Genomic DNA, 18213 nt, shown 5'->3' with positions numbered 1-18213 from the left:
GCTTGTCTGAATCCCTGAAGCCCCAAAGGCAGGCTTGTACGCACACAAACAGATTTACACACCTACACGCAGACACTTGCGTGTACAGACACATGCACACTCATGCACAGACACACATGTGCAGACACACAGACACATGTGCAAAGAGACACACATACACGTGTGTACTTGCATGCCCTGTAGAGTACATTCAGACCTCCAGGACAATCGGGACCCAAGAAGCCTTCTCACCACAGCTTCTTGTTACACCCCCAAAACCATCTCTAATAAGAGAGGATTTCAGCAATTCCGAAGACAAGGAATAGCTATCTGGTCATGGTTGGCTGAAGGCCCGAGGCAGGGAGCGCTCTCTACCATCTCCCCCTCCTCAGATGTCTTCCTCAGCCCAGGCTGCCCTCCCAGCTGATTACGGGCCCTGGGGAGGCGGGGAAGCAGCCCCCGTAGATCACGGGCCTCGCACACAAAGCTGCTTACTCAGTGCCACGTGCCGGCCCCCTGCACTGCCCGCGGCTCCTGAGGCCTGCGCAGCTGTGTCTGCCCCTTGCCCGTGTCCTCCCCTCCCCCTGCCCGCCCCCCACCTCGCCAGAGTCTCTCGCCTGTCCTCCAGGCCCAGCTCTAGGCCCCCGTAAGTCATTCCCTGGTCCCGCTCAACCCCTTCGGTCAGAGGCCTTCCCCCTAGCCACCCACACACCCCTCTGTGCTCCTTGAACTCCGGCCCTGCAGGCCCACACCTAGGCTGACCTCGTGACCCCTAGTCTCCCTGCTAAGCCGTCTGCCCCTCCGGTGTGTGGGTGTGCTGGGGGGATGCGGGCTCGCGCCTGTGTTCCCCGTAGTCTCTAACACGGTGCCACCTGCTACCCCGCGTACACACATTTGGAGCTTGTTTGTTGACTCACCAGCGAACTGACTGTCTGGAGGGATGCAGCTCGGAAGTCGGCTGTATGCAGGCTTGGGGCCGACAGGCACAGAGAGCTGCAGGCCAGGAGGGAGGGCGGCAAGCCTTAGGACGTGGGGGCAGCTTGGCCCAGGAGCTGTACTGCGGGTGCGTACACACGGGGGGCGCGTTGGAAGGATCCTTCTTCCTCCAGGGACCCTCCGGTGGTGACCAGGTCTGGACGCCCCTGCGGTGGCTGGCTCGGCACAGACCTCGTCGAGTCCTACCTCACCTGCACGTGACCTCTCTCTCTGCCCTCTCTCCCTCTCCCTGGCAGGGTACGCACCTGTTACTGGCATGTGCCACCCCCTGAGAAGCTGTGCCCTTAACCACGAAGATGGCTTCTCCTCGGCCTTCGTGGTGGCCCACGAGACCGGCCACGTGTAAGTGGCACTGAGGGGCGAGCGGTGCCTTGAGCTCTGCGGAGGTCTGCGGGTGTGGGAGGCTTCGCCCCAGTTGGGACTCCCTTCCTAGTGTCCAGGGAGATGCCAGAGGAGCTGCCCCGACGGGGATGGAGCCCTGGGGCCCAGACAGCAATTCTGGCCCTGCCTTGGGCCCAGCCCCAAATCCAGGGCCTTGGGAGACCAGATGTGGCCCTGCCTCTGGCAGGCCAGTAGCAGTGTCGCCTTATAGGCAGTGCTCTGCTCTCTGGGTGGCCTCTATCCCTCCATCTCAGCCACACCTCAAGGCCCTCCCAGTGCTCCGCGATGGAGCCCTGGCCTGAGTCCATCATAAACAGGGGCACTTAGACCCAGGCCTCGGGCCAAGCGGGTGGCGGGCTTGTGTGATCCTCGGGCCCGGATTTGGTTTAGAGCATGTTCATTCATTCATTCAACCAGTATTTCTTGAGCGCCTGAGGTGTGCCAGGCCCTGTTCTAGAAATAGGGCTGCAGTGGAGAACGGGACAGAAAAGCATGCAAGAAGCTACGTGCTGGGAGAAAACAAATAATCCACCATCCAGTGTCTGGTGGTGACATATACCTGTCACAGTCACGTCTCCTGGCCTTGTCTGTCCACAAGGGCAGAGCTACGGGACCCGCCCCCAGCTTGCCCGCCCCCAGCCCACACACAGAGTGAGGGCTGTTTTCTGCAGCTGGAAGGACATGGGAATGAGAGCAGTGGGCCAGTCCCGAGGGCGAGCCTGCCATCTGTGGTTGGCCATGCCCCTCTCTGCATCTGCCTGCCCCTGCGATTTCATCCCAGCCCTGCCGCTCACTGGGTGGGTAGCACCTCCTCTCTGGGGCCTCCGTTTCCTCATCTGCAACACGGAGGCTGACACCAGGGGAACCTCTGAGGTCCCTTCCTGCCCCGGCAGCCAATGCTTCCACATATCCTGGAGCCAGGAGTTTGTCTTCCTGTATGTGGGGGGGCAGGGCGTGTCCACTCTTCACTCACAGAGCCCCTCCCTATGGAGAGACAAGGTCAAGCTTAGAGGCCCATGTGTCTGTCTAGTGGTCAAGGCCAAATGCAGACTCCTGGGAGTGTTTAAGAATTTAGAACCTTTGGGCTTTGGTGTTAACTAGAAAGAGCAAACTTTTACATTTAAACTATCATCACGGCGGGTAGGTACCACACACAAAGCTCTGTGCTGGGTACCGCGGGGTCTAGGAGAAGCGAAGGAGGCTGGCACCCAGGGAGGGCGCAGTAAGGGAGGTCGAACTGAACAGAATGAAACTGGTCCTTGCACGTGAGACCTTGGGTCTGGAGGGAAGACAGTGCATGGCGTGTGAGTTCTTAACGGTGGTACAGGCATTCCCTGCTGTGGGAGGGCGGCCCACAGGGAGGGCGGCCAGGAAAGGTGTCCTGGGGCCAGAGTGGAGCTGGAGCTGACCTCGGAAACTGTGAGGATGTGGGTAGGGTTTGAGGAGGGGTCAGGAGGGCAGAATGAGTCCAGCCCCACTGGGGGGCCAGGTGGGGTCTCAGCTTCCATCCAGAGGGGTGGCCCTCTCCACTGCATGGTGGGGAAACTGAGGCCAGAAGTCACAGTCTGAAGCCTGGTCAGGGCAGGGTCTCAGGCCCGCCTGCTCATCTCCCCAGGGGTGGGCTCCCTGGGCATGACTGAGGGCTCCCCTCTGTCCTCCCCCACCCTCCAGGCTCGGCATGGAGCACGATGGTCAGGGGAACGGCTGCGCAGATGAGACCAGTCTGGGCAGCGTCATGGCGCCCCTGGTGCAGGCTGCCTTCCACCGCTTCCACTGGTCCCACTGCAGCAAGCTGGAACTCAGCCGCTACCTCCCGTAGGTCACCTCCACCCTCTGGGCCCGGATGGGGAGCAAGCGGCCTGCCACTCCATCTCCCCCAAGTCATCTCCCCTCCTAACACCATCCTACTCCTGACACATGCTCAATTCTGGGTTTGCCGGTCAGCTTCTGGGGCTCCGGGGACGTGGAGGCCCAGGACAAGCATTGGACTCAGGAGCTCAAGGCCGAGAATGGGCGCAGAGTGGATTTGGGCGGGATGGGTGCCGGCAGAGATACTGTCTCTAACCTCACGCAGCAGCCGGCCAGCGCCCAGTGTACGTCCTGCATGGCGGGCTGACTTGTCTTCTTAGTGCAGTGAGCCCTCAAATTGTCCACGAGCCAACCCTTCATCTGGGCCATGATGTGTCTCTGTAATGCGGGCAAAACAGGCCCCGTAAGAAAACTACAAGCTGAGTGCCTAACCGCAGTCCTGGATCCCCTTGCCCTGGAGCTCCCAGACATGGTCGTGGGTGGAAGCGAGGGGAGGGCAGCCTGTCCTCCCTGGACAGCACAGCTCGTGGCACAGGGCAGCGGAGGCAGATTCCTGCAGGCCTTCCTTGCTTGGTTAACACCCCCTCCTCTGGGAAGGGAGAGCTTGGGAATTCCTGTCCCCACCCTGCTCACCTCCCTGCCTCTGCCGGCAGCTCCTATGACTGCCTCCTTGATGATCCCTTTGCACCTGCCTGGCCCCGGCCCCCGGAGCTGCCCGGCATTGACTACTCAATGGACGAGCAATGCCGCTTTGACTTCGGCACTGGGTACCACACCTGCTCAGCGGTGAGTTCCCACGGCCTCTGCCAGCTGGATGCCAGGTCAGGTCCTCCTGGGGTGCAGGCTGGTCATTCACAGAGCACCTTAGCCCAGGCAGGGTGACCAGGGCCCAGGCCCTGCCACTTTCTGCCATATCCCCGCCCCACGCACTCCCACAGAGGGGTGGGGGGCCAGCGTGTGTGGTGGCTGGAGAATGCCTGGAAAGATGGGAACAGAGTAGAACAGAGAGGGTGGGCCACCGCTGGGATCCTGGCTGGGCTGGTCACCGGGGGAGTTTATCTGTCAGGTGGCCCATGTGTCAGATCAGGTGCTGGGCTCTGGCCTGGTGGAGAAATACTTGCCACCCTCTGCTCTTTGGGCACTTGGAGGATGTTTTGGGCAGACTTCCCACACTGGTAAAGTTCTCATGTGCCCCATAGAACCTCTCTCCAGGGGGTCAATTGCATGCTTCCCCACCCCTCCCCCACCCCCATCCCCTACTTGAGGAGATAGATACAAGGGAGCAGAGCCCTGTCCCTACTCTGCAGGACAGGGCAGGGGAGAGCCTGGAGCCTGGTGATCAGCTAGGGCCACCTAGGAGAGAATTGAACAGCTGCTCACCAGGGCCCAGGTGGAGCCTCAGAGACGCAGACATCCCAGGGCAGGGGGCTCTCTGAGGGGTCAGGCCTTGATGCCTCGAGTACCTCAAACCGCCCCCATCCAGGAACGCAGCCCCCTCCTCAGCTCTGCAGGACCAGAAGGCCCTGTGTGTGGCCACCTTGCCCACTGCCCAGGCCACACTGGAACAGCTGGTCTCTGCTTTGGGAGTGGAGAAACAGCTGGGATATGGGATTTCAGTGCCCAGATGCTGTGTTTGTAGGACACTAGTCTGGCCAGCAGGGGATGATAGGAGAGAAAAGGAAATTGGGGCTTTCCTGGACAGTCTGAAACAGAAGGGTGCCAACCTCTGGTGTGGCTGGGTGAGATTAGAGGGAGGTGGGAGTCCTGACCTCGTCTGGGTGCTGCAGGGCCTGGGCTAGACTGGCAGCCCTCTCAAAGCCCTCCACATGCACAGAGCTCAGGGGGTATCAGTGGACCCAGCCTCCCCAGAGCCTCAAACCCTGGTCCCTGCTCAGTCACAGAGTGGCCTCTGCAAAGGCAGGGAGGGAGGCCTGGGGAGGGAGACCAGAGGCGTGTGGGCTGTGGCTGGTGCCTTCTCTTCGGTGCCCTGTTGGAGAGAGGAGGGGTCGCTGAGGCCAGTGGCTCTTGTGGTGGGGTCGAGCTTGTGTGCGCGTGGGGCTCTGGCTAGACGGGCCCCTCCTGCCCCCCTCGCAGTGTTCTGGCCCCAGTGCCCACCACACCCTCCCCTCGCTCTGTCACTGTCCTTTGCCCCCGGACAACTTGTCAGAGCTGGGGAGCTAGTCCGGCCCAGTGACCCTGAACCTGCCGTGCAGTTCAGGACCTTCGAGGCCTGCAAGCAGCTGTGGTGCAGCCATCCTGACAACCCTTACTTCTGCAAGACCAAGAAGGGGCCCCCGCTGGACGGGACGGAGTGTGCGCCAGGCAAGGTACCTGCGGACCGGGGGCTGCAGCAGGAGCGCCTTCCTGGGGCGCAGGCCCCACGGGAGACCCACCTTGCTGCTGAGTGTGGATATGAATGCGTGGCGGGGGCTGGGGGAGGGCTGAGGACAGGAGCCAGCCTCGCGTGCGGGCAGATGGGCAGGGAGTCCTCGCAGGAACTCACACACACGCCCTCTCCTCTCTGGCACCACAGTCCTTGGCTTCTACAGCAGCAGAGTTTGGCCTTGTCTCCCAGTCCATCGGCAGGAATGCTTACTGCCATCTGAGGAGAATGCAACCCAGGCAGGTTAGGGAAATTGTGGAGGTCAAGCAGAGGGTGACTAGCTGAGAAGGGGTGAAGGGAAGATTCCAGGTGTTCTGCCTCCTCCCCCCGCCCACCATGCTGTTTCTTACCCCTCCCCCGCAAACCGGCCCTTTCGTGTACTTCCTGGGGTGTGTTTGCACCCTCTTGTGTGTGTGAGTGTCAGGAGGACCCCGGATCTGAGAGCCCTGAACTGAGGTCTGAAACCCACCTCTGCTCTATCGCTGGCCCTGCTCCCCTCCCCCCATTTCTGTGTGGTGACCTTGGTCCATTCTTTGACCCCTGCTGAGCCCTGACCAAGCATCCTTCCCGCTCCTCGGGTTGTTATGAACTTGTGAGTCATGTCAAAGCAAATGAGAGGGCTGGGAAGAAGCACGGTGCTGCCCCCAGCAGCCTGTCCTCTGCCCTTCACCCTCTGCCCTTATCTGTTCTTCCCATTCTCATCTATAAATGGTCTGTCCCTTCACAGATGTGTGGGGCTTCCCATGGCCTTGTACAGGCCCTGTGGGCTCCAGACCTGGAGGGCTATTATCCTGGAGCCTCGGGTCTACCTGCTCCAGGTGTGTTCGAGTTACCAGGCCCTCTCCTATCACAATTTCACATAAGAGTTAATCAACGGCTCTCAGTTTTGTCTGCGTATTAGAACCATCTGGGGAGCTTTAAAATCCCCCACACCCCAGAACAGGGAGTGACTGCAAACGGGCACAAGATATCTCTTACGATGGTGGAAATGTTCCAAAATTGTATTGTGGTGATGGTTGCCAAATGCTGTAAGTTTATGAAAAGTCATTGAATTGTACACTTGAAATGAGTGAAGTTTATGGCCTGTAAATTTCAGTTGACCCTTGAATAACACAGGTTGGGACTGCACGGGTCTGCTTATACGCGGATGTGTTTCTTTTCAACAGTAAATACCACAATACTACCAATCGGTGGTTGATTGAATCTGGATGCAGACCATGGATATGGAGGACCGACTATAAGTTATATGTAGATTTTCAACTGCAGAGGGCAGGCACCCCTAACCCCTGAGTTGTTCAATGGTCAACTGTATAGTGCTTCTTTTAAAAATTACCACTTCTTTTAAAAATCCCTACCTCTAGAGAGCCTGACTCAGTCTGGGGTGAAGCTGAGGCATCCAGAGTTCTTAAATGTTCCCCAAGTGACTCCAAGACTGAGAACTACTGAGTTATCTCTTGAAAAAGACCCAGAGAGCTTTGCTGTATTTCTTACCTATGGCCCTACAGGAAAAGGGAAGGGGGTTGACTTTGGTTGAGCCCTCCTTTGTGCCTGGCCTTGTGCTGAGGGCTTTGTGAGTGTTGCTGCCTTCAGTTCTTAGAACAGTCCCATTTAACAGGCAAGTACACTGAGGCTCAGCAAGGTGAAGCTATGCCCAAACCACACATAGCTAGTAGTGGCCGAGCTGGGGTTCAAACCCAGGCCTCTTGGACTTGAGGCCTATGCTCCCTCCACTGCGTGGATGGACCTCCCGGGTGGCTGGCTTCCCTCCCATGAACATACCTGCCTGGGGTCCCTGGATGGTGATTTCAAGGTACAGAGCCAAGATCAACTCTAGATTGTGTGGGAAGATTGTGTCTTCTCTCCCTTATCAGCCCTTTGTTTCTCTGGGGGTGGTAAACCAAATAATTGCACAGCTGTTGTCACCATGAATAATACCGTCTGCCATTTCGGGAGGGCTGTGTGTGCCAGGTGTTATCTCATCGAATGCTCACAGCAGCCCTGTGGGCAGGTGCTGTTATCCCCATGGTACAGTCGAGGAATAGGGTCAGAAAGGGGAGCCCTTTGTTGAAGGTCCCTCAGCGCATGGTGGGGCTGGGATTCTGGGTGACCCTGAGGCTCGTGCTCTTAACGTTCCTTTTTCTGGGCTCACCTGTGGTGCCTGCCAGCTGTGCCGTGTGCCCGCTTGGGCACTTCCTATGGCAGGCTAGGCAGCGGTGGCCCTAGGGTGACCTCGCACCCTCTGCTCCATCCCAGTGGTGCTTCAAAGGTCACTGCATCTGGAAGTCGCCGGAGCAGACTTACGGCCAGGATGGAGGCTGGAGCTCCTGGACTAAGTTCGGGTCATGTTCACGGTCGTGTGGGGGCGGGGTTCGATCCCGTAGCCGGAGCTGTGACAATCCCCCGTGAGTGCACTGGGCTGAGGTGGGCAGGGCAGGGGCCCGAGGGGGTTGGAGAGGGAGTCGCTGGGGGGCAGGGCACAAGAAAGAAGGTCCCCTGCAGGTGGCTGTGTATGTATTCCAGTGGATGACGGCCCAGAATTGTTGGGGGCGCCAAACCACTTCCACCTGGGTCTGACATCTCCCTTTGTGTCTTACTGACATCTGAGAATGGGTCCGAACCAGTGATTCTCAGATTCTCGTCTGAGAAGAATCTGGGTGGGCCCAAGGCTTGGCCAGTGTAACGAGCCCTCCTGTGACCCTCATCCTCCAGCTAAACTTTGAGAAAACACTGGTCTAAATGTTCACTAGCCATGTCTTGGGAGGATAAATTCCCCAAGTGTCTTTCCTACTACCTGAAGCAAAACTCCCTTCAATTTTTCTTAACTTACCTCTTTCTAACATCAAGTCCCCCCCCTCACTACCCCCTACCCATATGTCAGCATTCTGGGGGAATAATCTCTTTCTCCCATTTATCCCCTCTATGGGGACCCCCTCCCATGGTTTTGGAACCTCTGAGCACCAGCTTTTGATGGCCTCCGTCTCCCAAGCTGAAGCAGCCTGCTTAGAACAGCTTCGTGAGAGATGGGGGCCGGCTGGGGCCGGCCGTGTGGCTCAGCTCTCTCCACGTTCAGTGATTCTGAACCTCTGTGGGGCAGGGCCGGTCCCAGCCCTCACAGTGCTGAGTGATGCGATGGGGACCTCAGAATGGCAGGGTCCTAGGATCACAGAGGCTCGGGGGTGGTCACCCTCCCTCCAGGATCCTCAGGAGTGGTCCTTCATACTCTGCTGTGTACCTCCAGGGAAGGGACGCTCTGTGCCCCCTGGAGCAGCCTATTCCTGTGTACTGACCCTTTACAAATATGAGACGAAATGAACAGCCTTCAACCTGTTGGGGGCAGGAAAGCCAGGTTAAAGAAAGGCACGGTGATGCCCACTCTGGATAGACCACCTCCCAGTCCTGAGAGTTATCCCCATTTATTGAACTCGTCTACGATAATAACTATTTTTATTTTATGAGGCTTAAATGAAGTATAATCTATGCACTCTCAGCACCATTCCCATGCCCAGCACAGATTAATAAAGGACAGCTGCTGTTATAATTACCCCAGTGCACGGAGCACTTTCTCTGTGCCAGGCGGGGTGCTAAGCACTTCCATGCATAAACCCATGTAATCCTCCCAGCATCTCTGAGCAGAGTTCCAGTAACCTTGTTCACTGGGGTACTTTGTATCCATAATCTTACCGGATCCTTTTAATTTCATGGGGAAGAGAGTACAGATTTAAATACCTTTTTAAAATTTATTCTTCACAGACACACCAGGAGGTAGGTAAAATAAGAAGTGTTATGGTCCCTCCTTTAAAGCAGAAGTTAAGACAGCAAGACTTGGGGTTAGATTTAGCCAGGTCTTCTTACTCCAAATCCAAGTCTCTTTTTACCACTCCGCAGTTTATTATGATATTAAATGGAAGTGGATGCAAGTAGGAGCAGCTGAGTCATTTATTGAGGGCCTACCATGTGTCAGGAGCTGTGTAACGGCTGAAAGAATAAACAAAGATGAATCAGATTGATTTCTCTTCTAGCCCGGCTGGAGGGGGTTAGTCATTCCCTCCTGTCTTCCTCCCTCTCCCTCCCCCCATCCTTTGCCCCCTTTCTTTTGCTCATTCTCTCCTCTCCCCCATCACACACACACACACACACAATAGGTGGCATATGCCTGAAGGGACCACAAGGCTCTGAGCTCAGCAGTCCTCACAGTGGGGGTTCCTCTCTAGTTTGTAAGTGGAGCCCCTTTTTATGCTACTCTAAAAGGCTGGGCTACCCCAGGTCACCATGTGGGAAGCCTGCCCCCACCCCGAGCCTTTCCAGCCAGCACGGTCTCTCTGCGCTCGCCCCAGCCCAGCCTATGGAGGCCGCCTGTGCTCGGGGCCCACGTTCCAGTACCAGGTCTGCAACGGCGAGGAGTGTCCGGGGCCCTACAAGGACTTCCGGGCCCAGCAGTGCGCCAAGCGCAACTCCTATTACGTCCACCAGAATGCCAAGCACAGCTGGATCCCCTACGAGCCGGACGACGGTGAGTGGAGTCCTGCTCCCCACGCCCACCCCGTGGCCTTGGGCATCTGCTGGGTCCGTGTCTTTCCAGGCAGGGCTTCCCAGGCCTGGCCCACCAGTGAAGGTGGAGGGACAGCGGTGGCACCAAAAGGGATATTGCAGTCGGCAAGGTTGCCACGCGCCTTTGTGCAGGCCTTTGCGCTGTGCGCGTTGGGGGAGCCCCAATCCTCATCACAGCCATCCTTGATCTGTATGCTTATGCTGACCGTTTTCTGTCAGATGCAAGGACAATGTCTTGAGCAAGGGTTACTTGGCCCAGAGGTACCGGCTGGCAGCAGTGCTGGCTGTCGGGGTTGGTGCCTTTCGGACATGTCCTTACCTGTGCGGAAGGCCCGGTACAGGTGCGGGTGCCCCTTGCTTTGCTCCTTGAGAAGCTTTGTCCTATTACATACCATGTTTTTAGGTTTTACTGATGGTGCTACTGTTTCAGTAGTTAATGAAAATGATTTGAAAGTCAGGCCGATGGGAATCTGTGGGATCCTCCTACTGACCCCCTAGAGGCTACCCTGGACACAGGTCTCAGGACTCAAGCGGAGGGTCTGAATTCTGGGGCCAAGCCAGTGCCTATCTGTTTTGGAGCATTTCCAGTGGTGGCTCTCGCAGCGGCAGAGAGAACCCAGTGAAGGGCTGGATTCATGCCTTCAGGCTGGAAGGGCCTTTAACGGTCCTCTCAGTCTACTTTCCCCTGCCGGCCTCTCCATGGTCCTTCCATAGCCTGATGCTTACCCCCTACCGTGTAGCCCTCGGCATCAGACGGCGCCCATCAGAATGGCCTTTCCTGAGCCCAGGGCCACCTCTTCGTAGCCCTGGTTCCAGAGTATCAGTTGCAAGACCTTCCATCTTCAGCTCACGTTTAGAATGACAGCCTTCAAGTTGGAAGGGACCTTGGAGGCCTGTGTATTGCCCGCCAGTGCACAGACCCCTCCAGAACATGCTTGTAGGGAGTGTCTTCTCCCTGCTTAGACTCCTCCTAGCCTGGGGAGCTCACCACTCCCGTGCCACTGTCGGCTGGCTTCCAGGGCTGCCCAGAAACCCACCTGCCTGGAGTGCACTGGTCAGGGTCCTGCCTGTCTTCGGGAGGGATGCAGCCCCCCACCCCTTAGCCCCTGGCCCAGGTCCCACCAGGAATATGACTCCCCCTCTGCATGAAATCCAAAGTAGTATTGGATGTTGTGGCTCCGGACTTGAGTCCTGAGTGCTGGGGCAAGACGTCACCAGGTATCCCGGGAGCCCAGGGATGAGGACCCTGGAGCCAGATGGTTCCTTACAAATTTTGCTTTGGAAGCCTTGCACATCCATGCAGACCCACACAAGCTGCTGCCACAGGGGTGGAGAAGGGCTGCAAGGCCAATGGGACAGCTGGACTTTGGGTTTTCCCAGGACTTTTAGTCAAATTCCAGGAAGTTAGCTAAGCCCCAGCCTCCCTTTTCCTAAGAAACACAGCAAGTGTTTAAATGTTCTCCGGGACCTACTCTTGTAGGACGTTAATAGCCTTGATTTGATTGTTAGAACTAGAAAGGATCTCCCTCCTTCCCTCACTGCCGCTCCGTTTTGTAAACCCAAGCACAGACCACTGTTCTGCCTCACTTTCATGCAGCCTTCTAATGTTCACAGGCATGGTAAGGTTCACCATCATATGTGTGACTGGTGATGTGTATGTAGAGGTCAGAGCAGGACTCAAGCCAGACTGCCTGGGTTAGAATCCTGGCTCTGCCACTTACTGGGTGGCTGTATGGCCTTGAGCAAATTCCTTAACCTCTCTGGTCCTTGGTTTCCTCCTCTGTAATGCTGCTTCCTTGGGGGTATTGAGAGGCTTAACTTAAGTTAATTCACGAAAAGCATTTAAAGTTGTACAGTAAGAATATATAAAGGTTTTAGAAGTCTGGCACATAGTAAGCTTTCATTAAGTGTGGGCTTATTATTATTGTTATTATTATTGTTTTATCACTTGATGTTTCTTAACGACGTGATGTGGCATTTTACTGATCAGGCGTAATAAATAAGGAACTGAGGCTCAGAGAGGTCAGGTAATTTGCCCAAGGTCACATGGCTCATAAGTGACACAGCACGGATTTGAAGCCCAGCTCCACACCTAGTTCTCCCCCCGTTGCCCAGAGCTGGCCCCTGGAGCTTCCTGTTCGGGCCACGTGTTAATGTCGGTCTAGGCCAACCCACCTTCTCCGAGCCCAGCTGGCTCAGTGTGGTCCCTTTCCCCACAGACGCCCAGAAGTGTGAGCTGATCTGCCAGTCAGAGGACACAGGGGACGTGGTCTTCATGAACCAGGTGGTCCACGACGGGACTCGCTGCAGCTACCGGGACCCGTACAGCGTCTGTGCCCGCGGCGAGTGCGTGGTAGGTGCCCCCCTCCTGGCTGCCCCGGGAGACTGGAGGGCTGCACTGCCTCCTTCTGCTCCCTGGGAAGACAGGCATTGCCTCCCCTTCCTCACCCATGACACCCCTTGGTCCTCAACATGACCTTGGGATGCTGGAAAAGGGTTACTGCCCAACCCCATTCGATGGGAGAGGCGTGGCCAGGTTTAAGACCTTGCCCATGTCACACGGTGACTCCAAGAATGGCTCTCGGTCCAGGGTCCTCTCCTGTCAGGGCCTGGGGACTGAGGAGGGGGCCAGGGGCTGCCGACCTGGGGGTGGTGGTGGGGCATGGAAGCCTCTTCCCGCTGACCCCGTCTCTGGCTTCAGCCCGTCGGCTGTGACAAGGAGGTGGGGTCCATGAAGGCAGATGACAAGTGTGGGGTCTGTGGCGGCGACAACTCCCACTGCAGGACTGTGAAGGGGACTCTGGGCAAGGCCTCCAAGCAGGCAGGTGAGCAGGTTAGGGCTGGGGGACGACCAGGAGGGGCTGGGGTTCTGGCCCAGCTAGTGTCCCTAGAGCCCGAACCATCCCTTAGGTGGGCCCTCCCTCCTTGAGCCGGGCCACAGTTCTGGTGCGGGGGGCGCCCTGGAGCCTGTCTCAGACCACAGCTGCCCCCAGCTGTGGTTCCTCATTTTCCAGGCGTGCTGCGCCTGCACTTGGGCTCGGGAGCTCAGAAGCATTTCCTGCTTGGCACTGTGTTGTCCTAGGAACTCAGCCATCTCTTTGGCCTGGGGCTGTTAGTGGGAATGAGGGTCCAGACAGATCTGTAGATGAGGCCCAGGCTGGACTGGTAATTTCCTTTTTGCTCTTCTCTCTCACTTTTTTTTTTTTTTTAACTGAAGTGCTTCCTGCTTTGAACTCCTGGTGCCTTAGAGTTCCTTGACTTCCCTCCCCACCTCCAATCTGGCCACACTTGCTGTTGAAAAGGGCCGGATATTAGTCCTTTACACTTCAGTATGAACTAGATTCATTTCCCCTTGGGGCGTGTTTCACCTTTGCCATGCCTCTCCTAGCTGGGGGAAAGTTGATTGCTCTGAGAAAGGTTAGTTTTCAGGCCTCGGATTGGGAGGATCACGGGGGCCCCCCATGCTGGATCTTCATGGCCTATTTCATCAAGATTCCTACAGTGGCTTAAAGTGTGAGAAGAAAGAGGGGAGGGAAAGTCAGGAGAGAAAAGGAGGGTCAAGAAAGTGGCAGATAATAGGAACTAACACACACACAGAGCCCAGTAGTATTTATAGAGCATCTTAAGCCATATGAACTGTGATCCTCTCAGCACCTTATGGAGAAGGGCCCCTTCCTATTTTACAGACAAAGAAACTGAGGTTCCTGGGTATCTGTGAGGAGAGGGGGTGATGGGGGATGCTGGCAGTGGGGCTACCAGCTCAGGATGCTCATGGTTTTTCTGGATCTTCCTCTGTGGCAGGAGCTCTCAAGCTGGTGCAGATCCCAGCAGGTGCCAGGCACATCCAGGTTGAGGAGCTGGAGAAGGTCCCCCACCACATTGGTGAGTGCCAGGGTGCCAGGAGATGGGCAGCCAGGCCCTGGGACCTGCCCTCGGGTGTGGGGGGAGCTGGGAGGGCAGAGGAGAGGATTCTAATGCAGAGGGCATTTCATGAGTTCGAATAATGGGAGAGAACCCTTTTTTTTTTTTTTTTTTTTTTTTTGGTACGCGGGCCTCTCACTGTCGTGGCCTCTCCTGTTGCGGAGCACAGACTCCGGATGCGCAGGCTCAGCGGCCATGGCTCATGGGCCCAGCCGCTCCGCGGCATGTGGGATCTTCCCAGACTGGGGCACGAACTCCTGTCCCCTGCATCGGCAGGCGGACTCTCAACCTCTGCGCCACCAGGGGAGCCTGAGAGAACCCTTTTTTATTGATTGATTTTTATTTATGTTGAAATGGGAACCTGCTCCATGGTTCAAATATCAGAAGGTATGAAAGGAGATCCAGTGAAGATTCCACCCCCAGCCCACAGCCCCCATGGGCAGATTTCTGTGGGGGGTGATGAAAATGTTCCGGCGTTAGACAGTGGTGATGATTGCAGTCACTGAATTGCATACCTTGAAAGGCAGAATGGTTTGGTATGTGAATTAATCTCAATTTAAAACACGTAAGCATGGTTTGGCGGAGGCTCCTGGCGAGCAGGTGGGCAGAAGGCCGCTGCCCGCACGCCGGGCTGTGGCTGGGTTCCCCCACACTCGTCTGTGCTCAGGCTCCTTACTGAGGGCATGTGGGCTGTGATGTCACTGGGTCTCAGCATGTCACAGAGGCCGCTCTTACTCACTGTGGCCACCAAGTCACCCTGCTTGTCACCAGCTCGTCATAAACGCGAACCCAAAACCTAACATCTCTGGGCAAGCTTGTATATTACAAAAGTGCTGACTTTTCATATTTTTAGGTTATTATTAAAATAATACAAAACATTTTAAAAGTCTCCTGGAGAACTTGCACTCCCTGGAGCATACATCTGCATTAGCACAGCTGTAAAAATTCCTAACCTGCTCTGGAGGGCACCTGAGTGTAGTCCAAGCAGGCATAAGGCACAAGGGGAAACTGATGCGCAAAGTGGCTTGTGGGCCCTCTGTGTGCCCTCATTCACTTGCAGGGTGAGCCAGTCTGGGCCTGGGTCTCCCATCTTCTACCCCGTGCCCCTGCCAACTGCACCTCTGCACAGGGGGTGTGAGACGGGAGGTCTTGGCCGCCTCCCTGCCCACTTGCCTGTCTGGCTGTGGAGAATTACGCCTGCACAGGGACAAGGAGAGAAGGTCATTTACCCCTGGAAGAGGATGGCTGCTTACAGACACTCCTCCTACTGCACCCCTACAGATGATTCCATAATGTCAGCAGCCCCTTGGGCCCCTGGCCAGCCCCTTCCACCCACGGCCCCCCAACCCCGCTCAGATGTCCAGCCTTTCCAAGGAGCTGGATGGGCTTGTAGGCAGCAGATGGGCTTCCCTGGAGGTCGGGGCAGAGGCTCCTAGCACCTGTGGCAGGCTCTGGGCAGGCACACTTGCTGTGTGTTTGTGGGGTGAGGGTTAGAGCTCTCCGGGAGCCTGGGGGAGAGGGAAGCAGAACTGAGACCTGTCATCAGCACAGGTTGTGTGATTACACGTGTGTGAGATCCGCAGCGGCCCTGGTGTAAATGTGCAGAATGTGTATGTGGGAGTGAGTGTGTGTGTGCCCGTGTGTGTGCACACGCGCGCTAACAGGGTATGTACTCTCTGGAGAAGCCCGGGACAGGTGGCAGCCTTGGCAGCGAAGGCCGAGGCCCTGGTCCAAATGTGTGAGGCGCTCCTGGAATTCGGGGTCACGGACTCTGAAAGGAAGTGAAGGGAAGACAAGCCGTGCTGTTAATACCCACCGTGTGGGGGGCTTTGAGCTGGCGCTTTTCATTCGTTATCTCGTCGGAGCCTCATGATAACCCTCTTGTTATCCCATTTTGCAGTTGAGGAAACTGAGGCTCCGAGAAGTTAAAAGAGTTGCTGGAGGTACCGAGTGGGTCAGTGGTAGGACCTGGGCTCAGAGCTGGTAGGAGGTGGTGGAGATTCCAGCCCACCACCCCCAGGAAGGCGGGGGGTACATCCAGGGACCGGGGACAGCAGTGGTCGTGAGCTGCAGAGGCAGACAAGGGCCTGAGGAGATGCTCGGCTCTAGCCTGGAGGGTCTGGTGATTCTGAGGGCTGGCAGAGATCAGGTTGCGGGAAAGGAGGGGGCGTCTCTCTTCCCACTCAGCAGGGAGGCTGGCCCTCCGGAGAGCTGGGCTACCAGCCTCTGTGTGTCCAGAACAAACCCTTGCCCCTCTCAGGGCCTCTGATTCCCCATCTGGATTAATAACAGCACCAACCTCAGGATGCGTGTGAGGACCCCACTGAGGCGGGAGCAGAGTAAACAGCATGTGGTTCATCCCTGGATCCTTAGCTCTTATAATTACACCAGGTGGGGACACCCCGGGGCTCCAGAGCCTTTGCCATCCCCACCTAGCTGGGGGCTCGGGTCCCACGGTGCAGCCATTCTCTGACCCCTGATGCCTCCAGGGTGGATGAGGCTGTAACTCGGGGGCCTTTGCTGGGGTGTCTGCAGCTATACACCTTCCGCCCGCCGGTCACCCAGCGCCTTTCAGTTACAAGTTGTGAGTTACTCGCTGACTGGGACTTTAAGGGGGAAAAATGAACAGATATTTTTTATACTCCGGCTCTGTGCCAGGCGCTGTGCTGGGCCGAGGACACTGAGATGGAGGAGGTACACTGACAGGCTATGGGAGAGACAGGATATCTGTAATTGCAACAGTGCTAAAAGTCAGGGGCTGATCTGATGACAGTAATAGTGCCTACCATTTATTAAGTGCCAACTGCATGCCATGCACTCTGCCTAGTTCTTTATATATATGAACTCCTTTGATTGTGCCAAGAGCCCCATGGCAGGGTTGGTGGGCAAGGGATACTGCGATTATCCTCATGGGGCAGCAGCCCTATGAGCTAGGTAGAATTACCATTCCCATTTTACAGATGGTAAAACTGAGGCAACACAGGGAGGCTAAGTAACTTTCCCAGATCAGTCTGGCTCCAGAGCCTGTACTCTTAGCCTCTATGCTCTGCTGTCGAAGTTGTAGGGAGGGCAAATCCCTGAGGACTGGACAATCAAAGAAGACTTCCTGGAGGAGGGGAGACTTGTGCTGAGCCTTAAATGTGGGTGGAGATTAGTCGGGCAGGAAGAAGGGGAGACAAAGTGAGAGGAATGGTGTGTACCAGGGTCCAGAGGCAGGGGTGCTATGTGGGGGCAGTGGGATGATCCATCGGACTGGAGAAAGGCTCAGGTGGGAAGGAGTGACAGGTGGGCAGGGAGCCCCTAGGGGCCCACTGGGACGGCCTTGAAACCCCTGAGGTGTGGCTGGTGCTCCTGTGGAGGGGAATAGAAATCTGTGTGACCCTCTCCCCATGGCCAGCGGTGAAGAACCAGGTCACAGGCAGCTTCATCCTCAACCCCAAGGGCAAGGAACCCACGAGCCGGACCTTCACTGCAATGGGCCTGGAGTGGGAGTACGCGGTGGAGGACGCCAAGGAGAGCCTCAAGACCAGTGGGCCCCTGCCGGAAGCCATTGCCGTCCTGGTGAGTCCCCACCCTGCATGGTGGCCCCTGCCCCCCCACCCCCCCCGCTTGCTGCCCCAGCCCAATCCCCTAGCTCACCGTCTCTGCTGCTGAGCCAACGCAGGCCTGGTGGAAATCCTCCTGTTCTGGTGTCTTCAGGAGCCTGGGCAAGGCCAAGATGCCCTCTGTGCTTCGAGGCTGGGAGGGTGGCAAGTGAGGAGGAAAAAAGAAATGGTTGTCTCACTGTCTGATCAGAGATGCCCCACACAGGGAGTCTGTTCTCCTTAACACGGGGTCAGAAATAGGGCCCAGGAGGAGCTGGAGGGACCTGGGTTGGTTCCCCCATCGTTCTGCCATCATCCAGTATCCAGTTGCATTATGGCTTTGCCAGCAAGTGAGGCCAGGAGTCCAGTGGCCTGTGGCCCAGGAGTGCTGTCTGGCACTGCCAGCCTCCTGAGAGGGGGATGGGGCCACTGTCCCAGCTGAGGCCCACCTCTGCCCACACCCCCTCTTCCTAGACTGTAAGCCAGGGCTTATGGAGCAGGGATTGTTAACTCAGGAGACCAGACCGGGAGGGGCTCTATTGGCACCGGCTGGTGGCAGGGAGACCTTCTGCAGGCTTTGTTCCTGGTGCTACCCTCATTAGTCAGGGAGGT

The 18213-nt window shown here is 56.8% G+C and overlaps 1 protein-coding gene across 9 annotated transcripts in view; it reads left to right on the top strand.

Annotated features, from left to right (window-relative positions):
* Positions 1-18213, top strand: part of ADAMTS14 (ADAM metallopeptidase with thrombospondin type 1 motif 14) — a 100882-nt gene that overhangs the window by 64491 nt on the left and 18178 nt on the right. For 6 of the 9 annotated variants that reach the window (XM_027129984.1, XM_027129981.1, XM_027129986.1 and 3 more), the window contains exons 7-16: positions 1212-1317; positions 3028-3171; positions 3819-3951; positions 5379-5492; positions 7802-7950; positions 9883-10058; positions 12316-12449; positions 12798-12921; positions 13898-13978; positions 17415-17578. In XM_027129984.1, coding sequence (XP_026985785.1) covers positions 1212-1317; positions 3028-3171; positions 3819-3951; positions 5379-5492; positions 7802-7950; positions 9883-10058; positions 12316-12449; positions 12798-12921; positions 13898-13978; positions 17415-17578 — 1325 coding nt within the window. The other 3 variants (XM_027129988.1, XM_027129989.1, XM_027129990.1) reach the window with 3 other exon arrangements.

This window comes from Aethalodelphis obliquidens, unplaced genomic scaffold (genome assembly GCF_003676395.1).
Source record: "Aethalodelphis obliquidens isolate GAN/ISIS:26980383/991018 unplaced genomic scaffold, ASM367639v1 scaffold37, whole genome shotgun sequence".
Classification (NCBI taxonomy): domain Eukaryota; kingdom Metazoa; phylum Chordata; class Mammalia; order Artiodactyla; family Delphinidae; genus Aethalodelphis; species Aethalodelphis obliquidens.
This window is presented reverse-complemented; position numbering and strand designations above follow the sequence as displayed.